Raw genomic sequence first — 25,154 nt, forward strand, 5'->3', positions numbered from 1 at the left:
CTCCAGGGCAGATTGGAAGAGGCCCTGGAAGTTTTTCGCCTTCCTCTGTAGCATGGGACACGGGTCACTTGCTGGAGGATTCTCTGCTGCTTGAAGTCTTTAAACCACGATTTGAGGACTTCAATAGCTCAGACATAGGTGAGAGGTTTTTTGCAGGAGTGGGTGGGTGAGATTCTGTGGCCTGCGTTGTGCAGGAGGTCAGACTAGATGATTATAATGGTCCCTTCTGACCTTTGTATCTATGAATCTATGAATCTATTTAGCCTCTATGTGCTTCAATTCCCCATCTGTAAAATGGAAAAATCACAATACCCTGGTGAGGGAGTACTGACATCAATACGTTAATGATTGTGAAGCACTCAGTTACTACAGAAATAGTGGCCACAAAACTACCTTAGACAGACTCAGTGGGAGTAAATAAAGGTGGTAGAATCTGGCCCTAAATAAGTAAATAAATACGTAGCTGCTCTCCAAAGTGGTATTGATTTTCCAGCCTGAGAATACATAAGTTACATGTTTTTTTACTTCACAAAGAAATACGTTTGTCATTCAGATCGCAACTATCTAACCACATCTCAAAACCCCAAAATAGCCTCTCTGCTGCAATATATCTAAATTATTTTCAGTGTGTCAGTAATTAGAAGAGCAGTGGGAAGGAAGACGGTAGGCAAAACTGTCCGCAGTTCATCAGACTTGCAGTTCCGTGGAGCCCTTTTATAGCAAAGTTATTTCACAGAAAAACTGCACTTGAAACAGATGTTTCAGTAGAACTGAAATTGCAACCTGCACCTTGTGATACATATAAATGACCTAGGACTTTCACTCACCTTCACTAAGACCAGGATATTACTCTGTGGGTTCTGCCACACACCACAGTAATTGTCGCCCAAATGAGATTTTTATTCTGATTATTGACACTTCAGGATGATTCTACTTATCTTTGTACAGCATGACACAAAAGTGTCACCAGGTGCTTAGGAAATTATTCTATTGCATGCTTCCGGCTACTCTGAGAAAGTTACCAGGCCTTACAGGGTCCCCAGGACTAGTCCAGGAGTTGAAGTGTGCATCTCTTGTTTTCTGTCTTACTAATAATGAACCAGGTTGTATCATTAGCCACAGACTTCCACTGGGTGCCCAATGCAAAGCAGCCCTGCCTAGGGATATGCTGTGGGAGGGAGCGTATCTCAAGGAAACACAGTGCTTCCTGGAGCACCTGAGTAGTGCAGCTGCTGTGCCACCCATTGGATGGGACTGCAACCATGGTGCCAGCCCATACTGTGGCTGCATCTGACCCCAGACATTTTGTACATTCAGAGCATCGGGACTCACTGATGGCGGGGCAAATGGGGAGGCTTCTTTCACTTCTCCAATGCAGGCTTAGGCCCGCTGTGCTCCTGTGCAAGGCCCTGGCTATGTTTCAGGGCAAGAAGCAGGCCATCTGTGTATTTAGGGAAGGAGAGGATTATATCTATATGGGAGGAAAGAAGAGGAAGGACCTGCAGTTAGTTGCAGGGCACAGGGCTGCTCTAATTTATTCCAGCTGGAGCAGTCTTCATTGGACCTTTCTTGTGGGCCAGGATTATCACAGCTCACTGAGCTTCAACTCTGCCCTCTCCAGCCCCCTCTGCTGCGGGTAAAGGAGCAGGTGGCCTAAAGCCAACGATGTCAGATTTATGTCAGCTGGGGATTCCCCCGCACAAGGGGAACCTTAGCTGCATGATTAAGGCAGCTTAAAGTCCCCTTCATGCTACTGGAGTAGCACAGAAAACTACCCGGGGCCAAGGATCTAGCTCTTTGACTGGATTCAGTGAAGCTATCTCTCTGAGTTCACGCTGTTTCTTTCAACTTCAGGCTACACAGAACATGGTCTCCTATGCTTACGTTACAGTTTGGTTTTAGCTCTCTCTTTTTCCACCTATGAGTGTTGGACAAAATCACAAAGGAGCCTATAGTTGAGGGAGAAAAATTGGCTTTTTCTCTTTCTATTTTCTCGCATTATAGAAGATAGTGAATTTGTATTTTGTAGGACTGTGGTTTGAGTAGAGAAAACATTTGCATCAAAAAGCCTCTTTCTGTTTATAATTAGAACTACTTTTCATAGAAGGTGTGGTCATAGATTCAGTAGACTCCGAGTAGAGCCTGTACATTCTCCAAGCATTTTTCACCTGGATTAAAGCAAATCTTTGCATTAGCCAATCTGATGCTGGTCCAATAGCTCTTATTACTCAGCATTATCCACTTGGTCTCAGTTGAGGTCACTATTCTATGTTTTGGTTCCAGTGCACCCCATACATTTTATTAATTATTGTTATTATTACTTATTTTTATTGCGATAGTGCCTAAGAGCCTCAGCCACAGACCTGAGTTTCATGGTGCTAGTTGCTGTACAGATTCAGAGCAGAAAGATGGTCCTTGCCTTCAAGGGCTTAATATCTATTATAAAGAGGTGGAAAGAACATAACAATGGGAGGCAGGACTCCTGCATTCTATTCTCAACTCTGCCAAGGACATGAAAAAGTCAAGTCACCTAACGACTTTGGGCTTTGGTGTACTCTTATGTAAAAATGTATCCTAACAGTTATCCTACCTCACAGGAGGTGTTGTGAGGCCAAGTTGATGCATGTTAGTAAAATGCACAAGAATCCTTGGGGAAAAGGTGCCATATACTTGGCTAAGTGCCAGGTATTATTATTGTCATGGTTGGCTCACACCTGATTTTTCACAGGTCTCTCTTGAAACAAAACAAGACCACAAAAGCCCAAGCATTTTTTCACTTGTGTACGAATCCCAGGAACTCCAATTCTAAACATTTTTGTCGCTCAAGGCAATATTACAATTAAAAATAGTAAATATTTTGATTGAATTCAAATAACCTAGCATCCTCTCTGCATATGTAAAAAGGAAGATGTTTCCCTAGCAGCATTCCTGAGTAGCTATCCAAAAAAACCAAACCAAAATAAAACAACAAACAAAAAACACGCCATACATCCAAAATCAGCTGTGGAGGAAGGAAAAAAATGAACTGAGTGATTAAAAGCACAGTTCCACTGGCATCCCTTTGTTCTTGAGTTCAGGAATCTTTAATTGGTGCAGCACAATGCCCACAGGCAAGTTTCTGACAAAGCATTTCCTGTTCAGAAGAACATGCAAAGTCCATTAAGAGAGCACGCAGACTGTGGAGAATTGATAGTCACGTAGGGGTATATATATGCTCACTGTGTTTGTGGGTAGAGCCTCTCAGACAACCAGTGCACCAAGACAAGAAAAAATCCCATCTACTCGCTGGTGGAAGACAAGCTTGTTTGGAGACTAAACCAGATGATGATTATCAGCATCAAGGAGTCAGCTTCTAGATGGCATGAAACAACTTTCGATTGTAATTTTGAAATCCTGAAAAACAGTAACTTGAAAAAGGATTGTGTTCATGCATTTGGGAACTGAAAGCTTCTAGACCACAGTAAAGTCCATTCCCAGACTTGTTGTCCACTTACTTTACACTCATTGCATTCCATAGACGGTCTGAATCATGGGCAGCAGACAGCTCCTATAAAGAAGACCATAGGAACATCATCAGATGTACATCTGCTGGAAGACACTTGCCAAAATAGGTCATATATTTACTTTTACTTGCTCAATTCGCATAGAACTTTTAAATTAAAGGGATAACCACAGTACTTGTCACATCTGGGACACCTTTCACTCTAGGGAGAGACATACTAATGAATTACGCCTAACACTACTAGCTAGGGAGGTAGGTGAGTGTTATTGTCTGCATGACACAGATTGGTAAACTGAGACACACAGCGGTTACGTGACTTGCCCGAGCTCATACAGGAAGTCACTAGCAAAAGTGAAAATAGAACAAGGAGTGCTAATTCCCAGTTCTCTGTGCTATCCACTAGATTGTACCACATGTCGGCATGTAAAGCGTGTAAACATAATGTTAAAATATATCAGAAGTTTTCCTCCTCCCTAATAGCTCATTATATGCAGAGGGGCTGCTAGGTTGCTTGTGCAAAGATTATTTTAATTAAATCAAAATCTTTACTATTTTTAACTGAAATATTTCCCCAAAGGCCAAATTTATAAAAGGCATGATAAAAAACTGTATGCATGACCATGCCTGCAGTTACTGTAAGTGCACATGCAAAGCAGGTAAATGTATGAACAAATTGCGGCTTGGGTGAACTACATCACTCTGCACTGCACCCAGAAAGCGCCCTCTGCACTGGGGCCCATATAGCCCCCCTTCACCATGTAAGCCCTTAGCAAGGGGCTGTGAGGCTTGGTCTACACTTTTAAAAGTTTCACCACCTGGTTATGTTGATTAGGGGTGTGTGATTTCTTTTGCTGACATTGCTATTAAGCCCTAGATGCAGTTATATTGGTATAAAAGTGCTTGTATCTGCATAGCTTATGTCCGTTCAGGGAACCCAGATAAGCTATGTTTGTAGAAGCACTTTTATACCAATATAATTGCTTCTACACTAGGAGGTCTCTGCTGGTTTAACTATACCAGCATAGCTAAACTGCCAACGCCTTTAAGTGTAAACGAGGCCTAAGTGATGCACAGGGGTAATTTCTCCCTCGATGCCTCACTAGCTATTTGTGCACACACCGCCTCTGATGGTCACGTTGGCAATAATCACATCCGATGAAGTGAGCTGTAGCTCACGAAAGCTTATGCTCAAATAAATTTGTTAGTCTCTAAGGTGCCACAAGTACTCCTTTTCTTTTTGCGAATACAGACTAACACGGCTGCTACTCTGACACATGAGCTTTGCACATGTTTCTTAGCTAAAGACCCAAATCTCTGCATTTTGAAAAAATTGATTCTAATGGCCATGTACTTCTGACAAGGCTAATGCAATCCACTGGCTGTAATTGTGTGGAGGATTTGTCCTTTTCCTTATGACCCCAGCACATGAGGCTTTCATGTATGTAACTGTTCTGCTAGTACATCCAGCTCTCACTCCCTTGTAATCAGTACCTTCATTTTAGTGTTAATGTAACCAAATAATCAGTATCCAAGGCCTTATTCATAGTGCAACTGTATTGCCAGCTCTTGCAATTTTATTGTGAGTTTTGCAATATTTCATGTTTTTCCAGGACCCAGTGCCTGGAGTCAGAATATCAGTTTTTGTTTGTTTGTTTTTGTTTTAAGTAAGTTTCAAGCCTTTGTAGTTGTGGAATAAAACTTGGAAACATGAACCGCAAAGGTTCAGAAACCAAGAGGCAAATAAAAAAACCCCCAACTGTATTACTTTTAAAATTGCATGATTTGTAGCCAATCTCATGATCATTTGGAGCATGATTGTTAATTCTTAAAGCATTGGAAAGATGGGCCTTTTCTAATACAAATGAAACCTTATGGATTAGGCATTTAAAATATAGTTTTCTTCCACCTGGTCATCATAATTTGCCTCACATAAAAACTTTTTTTTTACTGACCATTGTGCTTTTAAAAAAAAAACAACTGGTGATGAATCATCTGAATTTTCCATCCATTTGCAAGTCAGTTTTCTTAAGAAAGCTCTCAAGGGTGAGAGCCCTTTTTCTGCCCATAGCAGAAGCTGCTATGAGCTTACTCTCACAGATCGTTTTATAGGACCGCTTACTCACCAGTTCTGACATACTTTTATGCTCTAATTTCAATGCTGTATGTTTCTAGAGAAACTTTAAAATCAGATTGGACAAGTATTCTAGAAGAAACACTGTAGGGACAATTTTGCATTGATGACCTGAAAGGTCTTTTACATCCCTGGCTTCAGTGATTTGAAAAAGCAAGCAGCACATCTTGGGCCAACCCAGCAGCAGTCAGAGATGGGGGAGAAAATGACTGAACATCCTTACCCTGCTGATTTACATCTCAGTAATTTGTATCAGGCTGCTGACTTTCATACTCCTTGTTTCTCATTTTATAATATATTATTTTTAAGGTTAACAAAGAAGAAATAAGGGGAAGGTAACAGGTAACCTAAAATAGATAAATCACAGTGATGTGTCAGAATCAACAGTCAAACTCCAATTTTGCAAGTGTTGAAATCTGGGTAAATCCAGATGCAAATTTCACAGGTGGGGTCACAACCAACCCCCTACCCCAATACATCTTTGGGGGCATTCAAAATTAAAACCAAATTCTGGTGTGTGTGCCCGCCTCTAATACACATACTACAGTTTTCAGAGTAGCAGCTGTGTTAGTCTGTATTCGCAAAAAGAAAAGGAGTACTTGTGGCACCGTAGAGACTAACAAATTTATTTGAGCATAAGCTTTCGTCAGCTACAGCTCACTTCATCGGATGCATTTGGTGGAAAAATATACTACATACTACAGTCTCTCTGGTACATAAGAATGGCCATACTGGGTCAGACCAAAGGTCCATCTAGCCCAGTATCCTCTCTTCCGACAGCAGCCAATGCCAGGTGCCCCAGAGGGAATGAACAGAATAGGCAATCATCAAGTGATCCATCCCCTATCACCCATTCCCACCTTCTGGCAAACAGAGGCTAGGGACACCATCCCTGCCCATTCTAGCTAACGGTTCATTTCTGATCCCTGTTATAATCTTAGCCACATTAAGTCTGTGGTCTCTGTGCTGTGTCTTCCAGAGGTCAGATAGAAATAACTTTTGTTATCCCTGGCCTTGGGATAAAGTAAAGTGTTGGTCTACTTTAGTCATACAAGGGACATATCCTCAGCTGGTATAAATCGGCATAGCTCCACTGAAGTCTCTCCTAGGAATTTCACTAGCAATGTAGTGCTATGCTAATATACACCGAGCATCTGAACAAATAGTCTCCATCTCACAGGAGGAAACCTCGAATCCAACCAGTCCCCTAAGCTATGGCCCAGTACGGACTTTTAATTTTGAAACTCTATGCCAGTTTGAAAACATGGGCCAAATTCTGTCTTCAGCTACATACGCACAATTCCTATGGGGAAAAATCCTGGCTGAATTGAAGTTGATGAACGTTTTGTCATTGACTTCAACAGATCCAGGATTTCACCCATGCATGTTAAAGGGTGCTCTATGTTGGCAGTTGAGGGCAGAATTTGCCCTCATATGTAATATACTAGCAGACTGCCTCAAAGTAAAATGCAAAGATTTTTAGTTTGCAGTCTCCACCAACCTTTGTGCACACTTTTTTATGCACTTTGAAGCACAGACAATAGTATACACACGTGATTTTCACATGCCAATTCTACTAGAGCAAATTAGCAGCTATTAGTGGATCAAAGTGCACACGGTTTGCATGAATGAAAAATTGTGCATGCACCAGGGAAGACTCGGTTGAGGCCCTACTGAAAAATTCAAATTACTTGAAAGTTAATTGCACATCTGTGACAACCTAAACCCATGTTTAATGCTTATCTTTGGACTAGTCCTGAATTAGCATGAAGACTCATGAACTTTGCATTTAATATGCACAAATTAATTTGGACCAGAGAAAGAAAAGCAATGAAATAAGGGGAGTATATAAGGGGAGTATAAATTTGTAATCACTCCCTCTGATCATCGGTACCAGAGTAATCTAGTCAAAGATCCCCAAAGTGTGGTTAGGTTTGGTTTGGTTTGGGGTTTTGTTTTTTTTAATGATAAAATGACTTCATCATCCATGAATGAATTGAATCGAATGTAGGACAAATAGTGAGACATATGAATAACTCTTATGACATTTGCAATGTCTCGATCTGTGCTGGTTTATTTAGGTGGTTTCTAAGCTTCTTTTGAAAGAGTGAGCATGACTAACTGAAGGGGAGACACTCCAGAAGGATGAGCCAGGAGCCAGTGGTGGAAGAGTTATGGCATTCAAAACCTCCCTGGGTTAAATATCTGGTCATTATGAGCAACAATAGCACTGGTTATTTCACAAGAACTCCACTTTCCTGGGCAGCCTTTACCAGACTCACTAGTCACAATGATGCAGGCCCACTGGAAAGGAAGCTGTCTGATGCCCCAAATGTCTCATTTTAAATAGCACCAAATAATGCCTAGGGCTAGTTCTGTGCATTTGTAGCCATTTGACCTAAGTACATCCTCAACATTTACCTTTGTACCCAATCTGCCCATAGATGTTGTATGAACACCTTTATTTCCAGGTAGCCATCAAAATGGTTAGTTTGTGTGAGCAATTAACTTTTCAGAGGCACGCAGCTGTCATTTATAATAGCAAGAGTTGCTGCACAAAAAGGCAAGTGTTGCTAAAAGGCACCCATATTTGAATATTTGGTCCAGTATTTGTGTAAGTAAATAATTATCAGACTAGAACATGTTCCCATGTGACATTGGAGACTCTCTCCAGGCAGGTCTTTTGAAATTAAATAGTTATAGAAATAATGTTATGCATTAGCCTTATCCATTCCAGACATAGGTGCAAAGTAGGGGGTGAGAAAATTGGCTTGCCTAAATAAGAAGTGATCTGATTCCTCACTCAGATACAGGCTAAATCAGAAAATAACACATAAAAGGAGGTTTCCTTTGTTTTTTAAGTTTTGTTAATTCCTTCCTCCCCCCACGTCCCAGTGCATCTATACTTTCTGGGGGTGGATGTGCCATGTTATCACCAGACCACCAGGCATATCTGACCAGCTGTCACACAAGACTGCTTGGTCTTATGAAATGCCCAGCTCAGTGCTGGATATGCTAGAGGTCTCCCCCCAAGGGAAAGCTCAAAAGCTTAATTACTTATTTCGATAAAGGAAACTTCCTATAGTGTTTGGGGTACTGTTTTGTTTGTCTGTTTTTTTTTAAAAAAGTCATCCTATCAGATTTAATATTTATATTCCTGCAAAACAGTTAGAGAGGGTGGTATTAAAATAAGAACCTATCCAAAGGCTCACATTCTCCATTATATTCTGTCATTTTTAGAGTAAACTATACTCTAGTTCTTTTATTCCTATTAAATTCTACAGCACTTTTCAATAAGATCTGGATAGTTCAAATATGTATTCAGATTTCTCTGAACTGAATTTCTGAACTAGAATTAGGTGCTACCCATATAATTGAGATCAAGACCTAGAGTTTCCCAAAATTCTGGGGCCCAAACCCTCAAAGTTATTTAGCCTCCTAACTTGCATTGATTTCAGCAGAAGTTAGGAGTCTAAATACCTTTGAGTGTCTGGGCCTGGTGGTTCCAATCAAGTCGTTTCATTTGAATCAGTTCTTTCAGCTTCCCCATTTTGTCTGACACTTAGGAAAACATCTTGGCTATTTAAAACCTTTGAGGAACATGACTCTCTCAGCTAAAATGCTCAAGGAGGGTTTCCCCTATGTGTTACCTTTCACTACACTTCTTATCCTCGCGTGCATTCAGAGAAAGTACCCCAGCTCAGCAGTGCAAATAATCAAGTCTTTAATCGCAACTAGGCCTTAATAATTACTAGCATTTCAACAATATTGTGGTGAGTAGAGTGAGACGTTCATTTCCTTTATGTACGCAATGAGAGATATATGCAGAAGAAGGCTGGTTTATTACAGGAAATGTATGTTGCCGCACACAGACACATTGCACACAGGCTGGCTTGGTTTAATTGGGATAATCTGAGGCCAAGGAGTTGGAGTGCTCAACCAAGGAAAGCATCTCCCCTCAGCTCTTGCAGCAGAGTTAACTCGTCTTTCCTCTGTATTTAGACTAAAAGATTGCAAGAGGCTTTTAAAAAGCTGAATGTTACAGTTTGCTGAAAGGCAGATACACCAGTTATCTGGGGAGTCCCTGTCTGTGGCTCCTAGACAAAAATGACTTGGCAGGCCAAAAAGCCAGGAAATTAATTTTCTTGTCTTCAGAACACAGTGCGCGCCATAGTGCCTGGATAGATTGAATTTGTTATGATAGCAAAACAAGTTCTATGGAAACCATTGTGAAACCTTGGAGGGAAGCTGCCTAGGACGCTTGGGGAAAGCCGTTTTTGTTTGTTGTGCTTGGCATCACTTTGCTCTGGACGAATATGCTTTAATTTTGTGGGGGGACCCAAGAGAGTGTTCCTCTTTTTCCATACCAAAAAGCCTGCCAAGCTGGCATTAACGGCCTCCTCTTTCCAGCTGCTCCTTTCCAAACACACTGTGCCTCCTAAAGATAGTCTTTACAGTGGCCGGGGCTGGTGGAAAACATGAAGCCTGCATGGATTAGCAAAGGAATTCATTTGGGCTAACAAACTGGGTTTCCCTCTATAAACAGCAGTAGTGTTTTCATCTACTGGACTGCACAGCAAACTTCACATCCCCTTTCTCCTCCTCCCCCTATATGCCTGCCCAGAGTTCAGCTGTGGTAAAAGGCATACTACAAGGTTCTACTTCTGGGCTAAGGAAAACAACATGAAATCAATGAGGCATTTTTAACCATCCCTGTCCTCAAAGAGTTGGGGGTTTTTCACTCCGGTAAATAGAGGATGGGGCTTTTTAGTTATTTTTGATTCTGGGTAAAAGGGAAATAAAATACCTCCTTTTATCACTAGTTAAGAGACCTTATAAGCATCCTGCACCATATACTTCTATAATTACTTTTTTCCCCTCACAGATGTCCTGTAAAAGCATCATAAGCTAAACTCAGGGCTAACAGGATTTATGTTCAGCCAGGATGTTCTGCTTCTCAGCTTTGTATAACATATAGCAATAGCTAGAGATCACCTCGAGGGTTTTTGTGTAACCACTTTACCTTGTATTTTTCTGTATGTGTGGTCGCTAGATCTCTATTGTCTCTTTTACTCACTACTAGCACATGATTATACATTGCAGCAACCCAAGAGCATAAGGTGAAAATGAGTCCCTGAAAATGAAATATCCCTGGTTCCAGGTACTTGGTATTGGTTTTACAGAATAGGTGTTGGTTTTTGTAAACCAGCAATCTAATCCAGTGCAAGTGACAGCAGACTGGCTAAACAGCTATGCACCTTAAAGCTTTTCAACCAGACTTGTCATATGTTCTCATCCTGTCTTCCCCACAAAGCTAGTGAGCCCACCTTCGCATGAGTTCCCCACTTCCAATTGCCAAAGCCCTTCTGTGAATACTTCCTTGATGCTGCACCTAAAATCATCCCCTGCCCTGCCGCACCTTGCTGCAGCTGGGACTCTGATCAGTTAATTTAACTTTCTCAATATATGTAGATCTCCAAGTGCTGTTCCACTGCTGCTCAGCATTGGTTGTATGTAGAAACATGTGAGTGCCAATGAGGTGATCAAATCCCTTACAGTTATTCTCTGTATTAACACTGCAATTCAATATAAAGGATCAATAGTGTGTACAATCATGGCACTTAAGCATGCAAAGTAGGAGTGCAAATGCACTTACCATTGTGTATGTAAAAATCAGGGTACATGAGTTCAGCTACTAGATGGGCAAAATCACAAAAGGAATGAAGTCCTTGTCTAGTTTTAGGTTCCGATACCTACTTACTGGACAATGTGGAAAATCCCACCATATTTTCTATGGCCTGTGATGTCATTACTCTGTTGCCAGGGTACTTTGCCATTTCATTAATACTTCATAGTGGTATTATGATAGTACCCACATTATGCTGCCCTTTATAACTGTCCCTGCCCTTTAACAAAAGTTTGGGCTGGGGTTGACGGTGGTTGTGGTTGGGAGTGTGTCCTCCACAAGATTTTACAAACTGGGCAGTGAGCACATCCTTCCTGGAACTGCCTCACCTATCAATATTTTTATTTTACCCTGAAAATGATGCTTATAAACAAGGTGTCATCCCCTGTGCTGGTCAGGGTCTCCTTTCTTATAGAATTTGGAGACAGAAAAGACCTTCTACATCATCCAGTCCATCCTCTAGACTCTAATGTACATTTTTTTCCTTCAGTACATTGTCTAGTGTTTTGTCTAGTCTTGTTTTTTAAGTCAGGTTTTGAAGGAAAAGAAGCAATGCAAGCTAAGAGAGTCTTAACAGAAGACTTTAGCAAGGCAGAACACAAGATTTCACAGGCTGTTGCTTTAAGTACAGCCATTGGCTGCCTAGGATTTTGCAGCTGGAGGCAGCCATGCTGAACCACAGAGGAAAACAAAGCCCAGCAGATTTCCAAAATATCAACAGCTGGATGCAAATGACATTTCAGAATTAAAAAAAAGAAAAAGAAAAAAAAAAGAACTCTCTCAGGTTACTCCTTGACCTGCTTCTGATGCTGCCCCCACACAGTGGCACCCCAGATTGCTTTGGGCACTTGGGGCAGTAGATAAACAACCTGGAGATTGTTATAGCTAACATTTATGGGTGTGGAAATGTATCCACCAAAAATGTTTGCACTGTAACTTTTGCATGAAAATAGACATTTGGGGGTGGGAAGGGATGGGAGTTGATGTCTCCAAGAACTGGTGCTGACAGCATGTGGAGCCTTCCATAGGCAGGTCAGCAATTCAGAGGCAGACCAGAGGCAGCAGTGACCAGCAGTCATTACCAGCTGATGACCGTATATCCTTTAAAAAGTGGTGATTTACATCAAAAATAAAGACTGAGCTATTATTATTGTTGATTACAGTAGTGCCTACGGACCAACCGAGAATGGGCCCCCATTGTGCTGTACAAACACAGAATAGGAGACAGCCCTTGTCCCAAAGAATCTAACTAAAGCTGACTGGCAGCCTTGCTGAGAGGCTGATCATTGAATTGGCCATGGAGATGGACCTACTGTCTTACTCCTGAAGCCAGGAGACTTGCAGTGCAATAAGGGGAAAGCCTTCATTGCTGTTGTCCACTCTAGCTCCAGTTCAGCACAGCATTTATGCACATACTGCAAGCTGTTCTTCATCAAAACACGTAAGTGTGTGCTTGTCACGAAGACAGCAGGACTTAAGCACACACTTAAGGGCTTTACTGAATAGGGATGAAGTGCTGAATCAGGGCCTTACTGGAGACAGTCTCTAGAGGCATCAGTCTGGCACCTTTCCCTAGCAAAGAATCCCCTTCATTTTTATTCCTTTTAAATTAGCATTTTTGTCCCTCCTGAATCTTTTCTCTCCATGACTGGGCACCTTCTTGTTTTCTTGCTGCTGGCCCTAATAAGAGACCACATGACCAGGAAGGTAATTCCATCCCAGAGGCTTGTTACTACTGGCTGCAAATAGATGCCAGGAAAGCATGCTATACTGTAGAATACCATTTGAGCCTGCATCCAGCTGCTGACAAATGCCTAAGTGTGTGGTGCATTACACTGCCAAGTCACCTGCAATCACACAAATTATGTGAGTGTGGTAATTAGAATTTACAGCTGTTCTTTTGATTGATTTTGGAGTTCTTCCCCAGACAGCTGGCTCGGGGTCCTTCCCTTCTGTACTTAGCCATGGGCTATGCACACCGGCAGCAGTCATCTATCAGACCAATTTCCATAGCATAGGCCCAAGTCCTCAAGAAAAAACTGACATGTTCTGGTCATGCCTTGCCACATCACAAAGCAGCACTTCCCCATTGTGAGGACTGCATTATCACAACACAATGCTGCAACATTACATCAATAGCCTTCATCAAGATGATGTTGCATTGAAACCATGAGGAGGCTACATCACCTCACCACTAATTAGCCAGGTCTGTGTACCTGCTCTTATTATTGCCAAATCTTCACACCTCTGTTTAATCCATGGTTTGTAATGACTCTTACAAATTGTTAGAGTAGCACTTCCGTTGTTGTTGTGTATTGAATGATGTGTTTGTCTGATAGATTATACAGAGCAAGAGATATAGTATGAGCCAGACTTTGAAAAACTTTGAGGGCCTGATCCAGATAAGTGCCTATCTCCCAGTGGGAGTTGAAATGATTTAGGCACCTAAACTCCATTTGATTGCTGGGTATGTCACTGATTTCAATGGGAGTTAAGTGCCTAAATACGTTTGAGGATCTGGGCCTTAGTACCTGGCAGACGGCACTCAGCAACTTGCAGTATCATACCCATGGGTGTTAATTTGTGCTTCTCATATGTGTTCATAATTACAACAACAGCATGTGCAAACTAGGTGATTGGAAATAACTACATTTGTGTATGCAGTCGCCTGATTTTCTCATACAGCTGTGGACTGGGTGCACATATTAAGCATGAAATTGCATAGCTATAATTTTTGCAAAATCTGTCCCAGTGTGCACAATGGATATTTGTTTACAAAAGAACTCAGAAGTTGGGCAATCCTAATTGGTGACTAATATCTGTTATGGGGGGGGAAAAGCCACATGCTTCTGAGCCTCAGAGTATCAATTTATATGAAAAGAAACAAGATTCCTTTACAAACACAAAACATTTATTAAATGGGTTCATTTATTTATTTAGTCATTGAGAAAAAGATGACAATCCAAAATGTTACTAATGTGTTGTTGAAGTGGGTGTATTTGTCTCTTGAGTATTTACACCAGGAAGAACTTTAGACTTGTTGATTTGGAAAGGAATCTTGCTGTCCCCATAAGGGCACTTTGAAAGGGCAATGGTGACTTGGTATGGTCTCAGGATTCACTATGAACGTTTTTTGTAGTTCTGTCTTCAGTTAGTTCCCCACTCTACAAAACAAACATTATTCCCATCTAAGCAGCCTTCCCTGCAGAAATACAGTCGACTGGAACAAATTATTAAACAATCAATTTGTAAGCACCGAGAGGATAATAGGGTGATAAGTAATACCCACCATGGATTTGTCAAGAACAAATCATGCCAAACCAACCTAATTTCCTTCTTTGACAGGGTTACTGGCCTAGTGGATACAGCAGAAGCAGTAGACGTGACTTATCTTGATTTTAGTAAAAAGAGAAGGAGTACTTGTGGCACCTTAGCGACTAACAAATTTATTTGAGCATAAGCTTTCGTGAGCTACAGCTCACTTCATTGGATGCATGCAGTGGAAAATACAGTGGGGAGATTGTATATACACAGAGAACATGAAATAATGGGTGTTACCATACACACTGTAACAAGAGTGATCAGGTAAGGTGAGCTATTACCAGCAGGAGAGGAGAAAAAAATCCAACCTTTTGTCATGATAATCAAGGTGGGCCATTTCCAGCAGTTGACAAGAACGTGTGAGGAACAGTAGTAAGGGGAAATAAACATGGGGAAATAGTTTTACTTTGTGTAAGGACACATCCACTCCCAGTCTTTATTCAAGCCTAATGTAATGGTGTCCAGTTTGCAAATTAATTCCAATTCATCAGTCTCTCGTTGGAGTCTGTTTTTGAAGTTTTTTTTGTTGAAGAATTGCGACTTTTAGGTCTGTAATCGAGTGACCAGAGACACTGAAGTGTTCTCCGACTGGTTTTTGAATGTTATAATTCTTGACGTCTGATTTGTGTCCATTTATTCTTTTACATAGAGACTGTCCAGTTTGGCCAATGTACATGGCAGAGGGGCATTGCTGACACATGATGGCATATATCACATTGGTAGATGTGCAGGTGAATGAGCCTCTGATAGTGTGGCTGATGTGATTCGGCCCTATGATGATGTCCCCTGAATAGATATGTGGACACAGTTGGCAACAGGCTTTGGTGCAAGGATAGATTCCTGGGTTAGTGTTTTTGTTGTGTTGTGTGTGATTGCTGGTGAGTATTTGCTTCAGGTTGGGGGGCTGTCTGTAAGCAAGGACTGGCCTGTCTCCCAAGATCTGTGAGAGTGATGGGTCATCCTTCAGGATAGATTGTAGATCCTTGATGATGCGCTGGAGAGGTTTTAGTTGGGGGCTGAAGGAGATGGCTAGTGGCGTTCTGTTATTTTCTTTGATTTTAATAAAGCTTTTGTCACTGGCCCACGTGACATTCTCATAAGCAAACTAGGGAAATGTGGTCTATGTGGAATTATTATAAAAAGGATGCACAACTGGTTGAAAAACCATACTCAAAGAATAGTTATCAATGGTTCCCTGTCAAACTGGGAGGTCACATCTAGTGGAGTAGCATAGGAGTTTGTCCTGGGTTTGGTACAATTCAGTACTTTCCTCAGTGCCTTGAATAAAGGAGTGGAGAGAATGCTTATAAACAGGGACATCGTTTGTGAGCATTTAGAGCATTACATGTGATTATATTTTATCTTGCAAATTCTGATGGTGGAGGAAGAGGACAAAAAATGGAGCCTATAGACCTATGAAAAGTGGGGAGGTGACAAACTAAGGTTGGGAGGAACTGCCCCTACCACCACCACTTTGCCCATAGTAAATGATGATCCTGCTTATAAAATCTGAGGATGACAGAAAGATGGAGAGGTTGCAAGCACTTTGAAGGACAGGATTAGAATTCAAAATGACCTTGACAAATTAGATAATTGGTCTGAAATCAACCAGACGAAATTCAATAAAGACAAGTGCACAGTGCTTTACTTAGGAAGGAAAAATTAACTGCACCAATACAAAAAATGCGAATAACTGCTAGGTAGGAGTACTACATAAAAGGGTCTGGGGTTATAGTGGACCACAAACTGAATATGAGCCAACAATGTGGACTTGCAAAAACGGATAATATCTTTCTAGAGTGTATTAACAGTAGTGTTGTATGTATAGCATGGCAGGTAATTGTTCCATTCTAATCAGCGCTACTGAAGCCTGTGCTGGAGTACTGTATCCCGTTTGGGGCACCACACTTTAAGAAAGATGTGGACAAATCGTTGAGGGTCCAGAGGAGAGGAACAAAAATGATAAAAGGTTTAGAAAATCCAGCTTATGAGGAAAAGTTAAAAAACTGGATATCTTTAGTCTTGAGAAAAGAAGTATGAAGGGGGAACCTGATAACAGATCAGGAATTCCACATCATTGGAGGTTTTTAAGGACATGTTGGACAAACATCAGTCAAGGCATACTTGGTCCTGCATCAGCATGGGAGGATGGACTAGATGACCTTTTGGGTCTCTTCCAACCCTACACCTCTCTAATTCTATGACTATACATATAATAGACAATTGTCTTTGGATGTACTCCATTCTCCAGTGAGATCACGTTAGACATTAGCAAGCACTTTGATTTTAGAGAGGAGGGTGTTTTATTACTATAGAGTTTGAAAACCTGTACTAGCTGGGTTGAAACTCACCCAGAATCATAGCCAGAGATGGAATATACTTCTTGTAAAAACAAACAAAAACACAAATATATTCAATACAAGTTACAAATGCAGGGTCATAGGCTGGCCATGTATGCAAGTGTATAGAGCTGTAGATTGTCATACAGTTGACAATTACTGGACACTTCTTAAACCATGCCCCTGAGATTCTATGATGAATACAGCTTTATTGGTCTTGCCTGTACGACATGGGTATACACATAGCACAAAGTCTTGTACAGTTGTATAATTTGGAATGGCTCATTAAAACCTGAGACAGATTCTCTGGGGCAGTCTCTTCTTTAATTGTTCTAAAGTCTTGACCTAGAATCTGGAGGGGATGTCCCCAAAGAATTGGGTCCATATTTTTAAAATAGTCTCAGGGCCCCATTGGTTTAAATTATTGCTACTATTATGAGGTTGGGAATTACCCAAACTTATAACTCTTAAGCCCGCCTTTCCCTTACCAAAAATAAAATGATCTATCTGCTACTGTACAATGAAGAGTTCAATGTAGTTTCTGGTAATTGGCTCCTTTTTTTCTTACTTAAAACAAAAGTTTTCTCACTAGCACAATTTACTCATACTGAAAGTTTTGACTCTTTGGATGATGGATATAAATTTTTCTTATCATCTCAGACTATTTGCTGGTAAAAGGTTTCAGACCTTATTTAGATGAGATGCAAATACAGATGTAGTGCTGGTTTCCTGTAGTCTTTAGTTTTTTCTTGAAATTACAGTGTAGTTTGATGGGTTTTAGCAAGCTTCTACAATACATACATCCTCTGGGTATGTCATATATTCTAATACTTGCACATGCACTGTACATGGTATCTTCACAGCAAGGTTCTATTATGGATCATAACTCTCGTCCAAATGTTAGTAGCCTAAAGCTCAAAATGTTCATCTTTTGGAGGGGGTGTAATGGGAGTGGGATATATACACAAGAACAGATTTTATACAGTTTAAGGCTGAGATTTTCAAGGGACCCTAAGGAAGTTAAGTGCCTTAACAGTAGGCCTTCTTACAAAATAAAGCATGACTCAGCATGAGTAAGGGTGGCAGAATGTGGCCCAGTAAGTAGTTATGTGGCTAAATGGAAATCACCAGAAATGCTTTGGTGCTTTTGGGCGGGGAGGGGACAGGACAGATTAGGTTATTGTCCGTATATCTATTTTAAAAAAACTGTCTAAAAATAATTGTTTTGTTTCCCAGCCAATTAAATATATGTTCTAATAATTTGTTTGTGGCAGAAAAGTTAATAAGTAACAGCACTTAGAAGACATAAGCAGTGGATGAACATGAACATGCAGTAGCTACCTTTTTTGATTCCTATGCCATAATTATTTTCAGCCAAAAGTGCCCTTTTCCCAGTCCATTTTTCCTTCTCGTTTTTAAAATGCTTCATTAAATGGCTACTATTGCCTCCTACCAGAGAGGTTAAGTCTAGGACTGTATAAAACTGCAGAATGACAAGTGAACAATAGTGGTTTAGTATGTGTGCTTTTCCAGCTAGTTCTTGCTATTTTAGAGGCATTGTGGTAACTACTGGGACTTGCCTTAGCACTTAAGACAAGAGGTGTACATTACAGTAGCAAAAATTCATCACTAAATCCATTTTGGTTTTGCTGTTTTGAATTTAAAAGTAAGATTTGTTAATAGCGAACAGCACAGCTTATCTCAGCATTTATTTATTTATCTCAGCTGATAGGGCTCAGCGTATCCACTCATAGACAAGTGTAAGCCTGATTCACCTCTGCATTACTCCAGTTCACATCAGTGCAATAGGGTTACATCAGCCTAAAATAGGAGTGACCAAGCCCTGGTCTACACTGAGGGGGGATCGATTTAAGTTACGCAACTTCAGCTACGTGAATAACATAGCTGAAGTCGATGTGCTTAGATTGACTCACCGTGGTGTCTTCACTGCAGTGAGTCAACTGCTGCCGCTCCCCTGTCGACTCCGTCTATGCCTCTTGTGGCGATGGAGTACAGGAGTCGACAGGAGAGCGCTTGGGGGTCGATGACACAATAAATCAATCCCCGCTGGATCTATCGCTGCCAGCTGATCTGGCGGGTAGTGTAGACATACCAGTGGAGACTCCTGTCCTGTGCTTATGTCCCTTCTTTGGCTTCAGTCCGTTTGCTGAAAGTAAACACTTCTGTATTGCTTTAACCATCCATTCTGGTTTAAGGAAATCAACTACCCACCCCCCACTCCCCCACTTCTGTATAAGTTTGTACATATTTTTTTTCAATGAGCAAGTGTACTACTTAGAATATTTCACTTGATCTCATCACAAGTTAACTAAAACTAAACTCCATTTTAATTTCTTCTCAGTAACTTACTACTATCTATACAGAGAGCCAGTTGTATGACTCAAACACATGTCCTTCTCTTACAATTTCAGCTAAAACACCCTGGCATCGAACAATTGCACAATGAAAGTTGTATCTCAATATATTCAAACAGAAATAAAGTTTTTAAAAAAACTTTGCTATTAGCTAATACAAATCAAATCCGCAAGGAGGTGCTGGACTTCCACATCACACCAAATCCAATTCAGGTGTCCACTGGCAATATGTATATTTTTGAAGTCACAATTTACACTTCCAGAACTCCCACATGATGATTTTGAATCACTTTCCAATCCATCATGTAAGTCTTCCTAACTTATATAAAGATTGAACAGACAAACAATCAAGCACTATAAATGGAATATTTAGGCTCCTCATTCTTTGCATGATTGTCTACATCAGTGGTTCTCAAAGCCGGTCCGCTGCTTGTTCAGGGAAAGCCCCTGGCACGCCGGACCGATTTGTTTACCTGCCGCGTCCGCAGGTTCGGCCGATCACGGCTCCCACTGGCCACAGTTCATTGTTTCAGGCAAATGGGGGCTGCGGGAAGCAGCGCGGGCCAAGGACGTGCTGGCCACCCTTTCCGCAGGCCCCATTGGCCTGGAACGGCGAACTGCGGCCAGTGGGAGCTGCGATCGGCCGAACCTGCGGACGCGGCAGGTAAACAAACCAGTCCGGCGCGCCGGGGCTTTTCCTGAACAAGCGGCGGACCGGCTTTGAGAACTACTGGTCTAGAGGTTTGATGTGATTAAGGAGTCTTGCTCCTTAATTATACAGGGCCTGATTGTGGTATAGAGCCTTACTCACACTGATTAGTACCTCACTCCACTGACTCATGGATTGGAACACCAGTGATGGTATTTGGTACTATACTGAACGTCTGTGGTCTACTCAAGCTTGAGTACATGCAGTGCTGTAGACCACTCAGAAGAAGAGTGCTAGGAAAGGGTGCTTGACAAAGCCCTGGCTGGGATGATTTAGTTGGGGATTGGTCCTGCTTTGAGCAGGAGGTTGGACTAGATGACCTCCTGATGTCCCTTCCAACCCTGATATTCTACGATTCTATGAAAGACCTGTAGAGTTGCATATTCCCTGTGACTGGCATGGCATGCTGATCCACCCCATCCCCTGATGATTGAGAGTCATAAATTCAGCCCCCATATGATAGTTTTCTGGGCATTAGAGAGATACAGCCTCCAGATCAGTTCAAGATACCTCCAGCAACAATATGTTAATACCTAATGGCTTGTAGGAAAGGAGGGAAAGTACATGAAAGTTTTGCATGAAAGTGCACTTTCTTGATTTCCAGCTGACGCAAATTCTTCCTCCAGCTCAATGTGTAGGCAGAGTTTGTGCCTATCTTAGAATCTTCTTATGAGAAACCAATGATAAAATACTGTAATCCATCAAGCAAACAGGAAATCACACTTCTGAAGCAAAAATTGCTTTGCAATTGCAAATCAACAAACCTTCCCTTGCTGAGAAAAGTTAAGTGACAAGTTAATGTGTGCATCCTAGAAACACTGCAGCACCAGTTATTCCCAGTTCATGGAGAAGCAGTCTAGAATCCTTAATTCATTGACATCCAGTGGGCTTAAAAAGGGAAAACATTTAAATAACTGAAACCACCACAGATAACCCTTTATTATCATTTAAAACTCTTAACATCTCACTCTTCATAATGTGATATTTGCTATCTTTTCCCAGCGGAGACTTCGGACTTTATAAATAACACCTCTCCCCAGTTTGCTGTTTGTACTTGAGATTTCAGTCCTCTTATTGTGGGATCTTAATAAACTGGTTTCCACAGAATTAAGTAACCAGTTTAACTGTGTGAAAGCCCTCTGGCCACAAAAGTGTAATGACTTAACCGGTGACTTACAAACTGAGGTGTGACTTATTACTAATTTACAAGGCTGTAACTATTTGCCTGATGTGAAGCATGGCAAAACAGTAAAGGAACCCAACAACTGTGCAAGCAGTTATAGGAATGAAGTCTGGGGCCAATGCAAGTTTCAAATTAGCTATGCTCTGGCAAACAGCTCCATTTTTTTTCTCTCTTTATACATTCATTTTTGCCTTACTTCATTGAGAAGAAAATGCCTTTAAGGACCACTTTCCTGGCCCAGACTGTTTGCTGTTTATGATAGTATTCTGCACTTCTGGGTAGTAACTTTTGTCTGAGGATCTCAAAGATGCATAAATGCAGAGATAGAGCTGTTAAGGTCCAAGTTTTCAAACATATTATCTAATCCGAGTTGCCTCAATTTTTGGATGTCCAAACTGAAACATCTAAGGCCTGATTCTCAGAGGTACTGAGCACTAATAACTTGATTGAAGTTTATGCAAACTGCCCTGAGTACTTCAAGGTGGACATTTGAAGACTTAGGCACTTAGGGCCAGATTCGCAAATGTATTTAGATGCTTAAAGATGGAGAGAGGTGGCTCCAGGAGTTAGGCATCTAACCTGCATAGGCAATTCTGAAAACCCCATTAGGTGCTAATCTGCATCTTTAGGCACTTCAGTACCTTTGAAAATCAGACCCTTAGTGGACACTTTGGAGAATGTTGGCCTCTGTGACTGGGCCAAAGCTACATGACAAATTAGTGGCAAAGCTGAGAACCAAGCATAGGCATGCTAGCAGCTAGTCTTGTGCTCTAACCACGAGGTAACACTTCTTAGTGACATATTTAAGGGTGAACTTTTATAAACAAGTGATGCCCAGCTTCCCTGTCAGGAGGGACATTGACAATAATAGAAATATGCAAAATCCACTCTGGATTTCTAGGGTCCTAATATTCAGCGATGTGAAAAAATTAGTGATCTGTCTAGAATTTTCCCTCAATACTTGTGATGCATTCTGCACATATGCATCCGATGAAGTGAGCTGTAGTTCACGAAAGCTTATGCTCTAATAAATTTGTTAGTCTCTAAGGTGCCACAAGTACTCCTTTTCTTTTTGCGAATACAGACTAACACGGCTGCTACTCTGAAACCTGTCATTCTGCACATAGGAGATTTTGGGTTTGAAAGGAACAGACATTTTTTCAAACTTCTCTCACAGACCTGCCTAGCTTCCTGTTAATAATTCTGGGTACAGTAGCACAATATCCATTTTCTCTTTTTTGTTCCTTACTTTGCAAGTAGCCCTATTGAAGTATGATAACTAGAGGGTATTCAAAACATTCTGGACCAAATCCAGGTCCCCTGAACTCGATGATAGTTTTGATATTAATCTAGGTGGAGCCAAGCTTTAGTCACAAGTGCAAATATTACTTCATTGCAGTGCAGTGTATTTAGATTCTGTTTTCCATCAGCTTTCTAGATGATATGTGAGATTCTTGGAAAGATCTTGTTGGTTGGATGGGTTTTGAGTCCATTTAAACTGGCGTAAAGTTTGGGCATGGAGGCAGAATTACCATTTACTTTTAAATATCTATCTTGTTTCAAGAGTTTGCTTAATTAAATGACATTAACAACCTAGCTTGTTATGTGAGGGAGAGTGAGGAAACACACAGCTAATGGGGAGGAGGAGGAGGAGTGGGTCCAGGTGGGGTTCAAGCTTATTCTTTAAATAGGGAGTTGAATTTTGTAACAGATGAATACATTAGGAGTAATTCAATGAGTCTGAGTTGAGTACCTCTTTCTAGATCCCAGAATGTATCTTTCATTCTGTTATTTACAAAACTAATAAGTCCCCCTGTATTTTTACCAGTATAGTTTGCTGGGGCTTGGCTCCTTCCTTCTGATATATTTGACTCTGTACCTTAGGAAGTTGATGTGCTCACATGTTCAAAGGATAATTTTCCAAGACAGAGGGTATAATGTATTTCATATACTGAATGGTAGGATCAAGCACATAATATGTGGCTGCACCATCTTAGGGAGCCAAATAAAATATTTCTCTTCTATATATAACCAACTGAAATCCAACTGCAAAGACATTTCTGAATCTCAAAATTAGATTATTCTTGAAGGAGCATTTTTATTCCTTTAATACTATGATGATTTTTTTTATCTCTGCACTGTGTTTAAATAGGAGTCAAAGGCTTTCACAATGAATTTAAAAGAAATCTAAAGAGATCTGACAGACAAAAAGAAACTGACTTTAAAGTATGGCCATTTTATGAGAAAAAAGTTTCACCTCCTTTGTGGTTGAAGCAAAGATGTAACTTTCAGAATTTCTTTGCACATAACTTAACTGTTCTTAATAGATAATGCAAAAATCTAATGCATTTACATGGCCATTATGTAATCTAAAAGAGGCTGAGATTAGATTTGGCATATTTGTATCATGTTTCATTTGGACCACTAAGATGATGATTATATGGAATTACTGTAAAAGTAATTCCATATAATTTCCCCATGTTATTTCTCCCCTCCACCCCACCCCCCACTGTTCCTCAGATGTTCTTGTTAACTGCTGGAAATAGCCTACCTTGCTTGTCACCATGAAAGGTTTTCCTCCTTCCCCTCCCCCTCCCCCCCCCCCCGCTGCTGGTGATGGCTCATCTTAAGTGATCACTCTCCATACAGTGTGTATGATAAAACCCATTGTTTCATGTTCTCTGTGTGTGTGTATATCAATCTCCCCACTGTATTTTTCACCAAATGCATCCGATGAAGTGAGCTGTAGCTCACAAAAGCTTATGCTCAAATAAATTTGTTAGTCTCTAAGGTGCCACAAGTCCTCCTTTTCTTTTTGCCAATACAGACTAACACGGCTGCTACTCTGAAACCTGTAAAAGGCAGTGACTAGTCTTTGACCTGGCTTATAAGACACATGGAACTCCTGTGCCTCAGAAATATCAGATCAAATTATTGGCACTTCTCGTACAGTTTGAATCAAGGTCATTTAGCAGGATAATTTTTAATATTCATTTTTAGATAATATCAGTTAGGAAATGCAAAAAATCCCAGTAAAATAGAGTGCTGGATCTGAGGCAATAAAAGGTCAGTGGTTAAGTTCTGCCTTGTGTATTGTGTATGCCGAAATGTCCGTTTAATAAACCAAGACACACTATGAAAGAGTAGCCGATAACTGTAACATTTGGCCTTATGAAATAGGCTGAAGGTTACAATTTTTTTCTCAAAAATGGTTTTGCAAATCTTTTTCAGAGCTGATAGATACACACCTTAGCTGGATACAAAACATTATATGAAACAGAATGACTGTGATCTTTGATCCAAGCAATCAAAGTAAAAGGTAATTGATATTTTTCTGCCTTTTCTCCAGCTGTGTGTTTTCTTAACCTTATATTTATTTTAAAAAAAAAATAAAAATCCTGCCACTTTTAATTTGGCTTAAAAGCTTTTAAATCTTTTTTTTTTAATTCCTCTTGCTTCCATTTTATATACCTTGTAGATTTCCTGAAATATTTGGGGCTTGGTGGGCAGGGGAGAGGCATTGGATTGTGCATGCTCTGTGTATAAGAATATTGACATTTACATTTGGTGGCTACTCTGTGTCATTAGAACCCACAGTTCGCCTGGGTGTATCAAACTGTAGCAAAATCTAGCAAACATGTCACTCTACAACTGTGAGGAAAGATCATCCTCCCCACTCCTCGCTGTGGGTCTCTTATATGCAGTCAGTTCCTTAATGCATAGTCTGCACTTGTTTCACACGCAGAACCGCTGGCAATGTCTACGAATAAGCAGGATTTCTTAACTGCAGCACAGAGAAGAGAGGGGAATTTATCCTGCAATGCAGATTAGTTTCATCTCCTTTAGTGAGAATTTTGGGCCAGATCCTGCAGACCTCACTGTCACAGGACTCCATCTGGGCAAGAGAG

General features: G+C 40.8%; 1 protein-coding gene and 1 long non-coding RNA gene across 9 annotated transcripts in view; one reads left to right on the forward strand and one right to left on the reverse strand.

The window, feature by feature from the left end:
• NFATC2 (nuclear factor of activated T cells 2) overlaps positions 1-25,154 on the forward strand; it is a 131,084-nt gene that overhangs the window by 91,055 nt on the left and 14,875 nt on the right. For 2 of the 8 annotated variants that reach the window (XM_038369590.2, XM_038369581.2), the window contains exon 10: positions 24,478-24,565. The exons of 5 other annotated variants lie outside the window; for them this stretch is intronic. In XM_038369590.2, the coding sequence (XP_038225518.1) occupies positions 24,478-24,521 (44 nt within the window). In that variant the 3' untranslated portion in view covers positions 24,522-24,565. Of the gene's footprint in view, positions 1-3,077; positions 3,237-24,477; positions 24,566-25,154 lie in introns of those variants that run through there. One more of the 8 variants, XM_043495531.1, reaches the window with a different exon arrangement.
• Positions 264-25,154, reverse strand: part of LOC122456390 — a 29,741-nt gene continuing 4,850 nt past the window's right edge. The window contains exon 3 of the long non-coding RNA XR_006275308.1: positions 264-3,547. This is a non-coding gene — a long non-coding RNA (uncharacterized LOC122456390). The remainder of the gene's footprint in view (positions 3,548-25,154) is intronic.

The sequence above is a fragment of the Dermochelys coriacea genome, chromosome 13 (genome assembly GCF_009764565.3).
Source record: "Dermochelys coriacea isolate rDerCor1 chromosome 13, rDerCor1.pri.v4, whole genome shotgun sequence".
Lineage (NCBI taxonomy): Eukaryota > Metazoa > Chordata > Testudines > Dermochelyidae > Dermochelys > Dermochelys coriacea.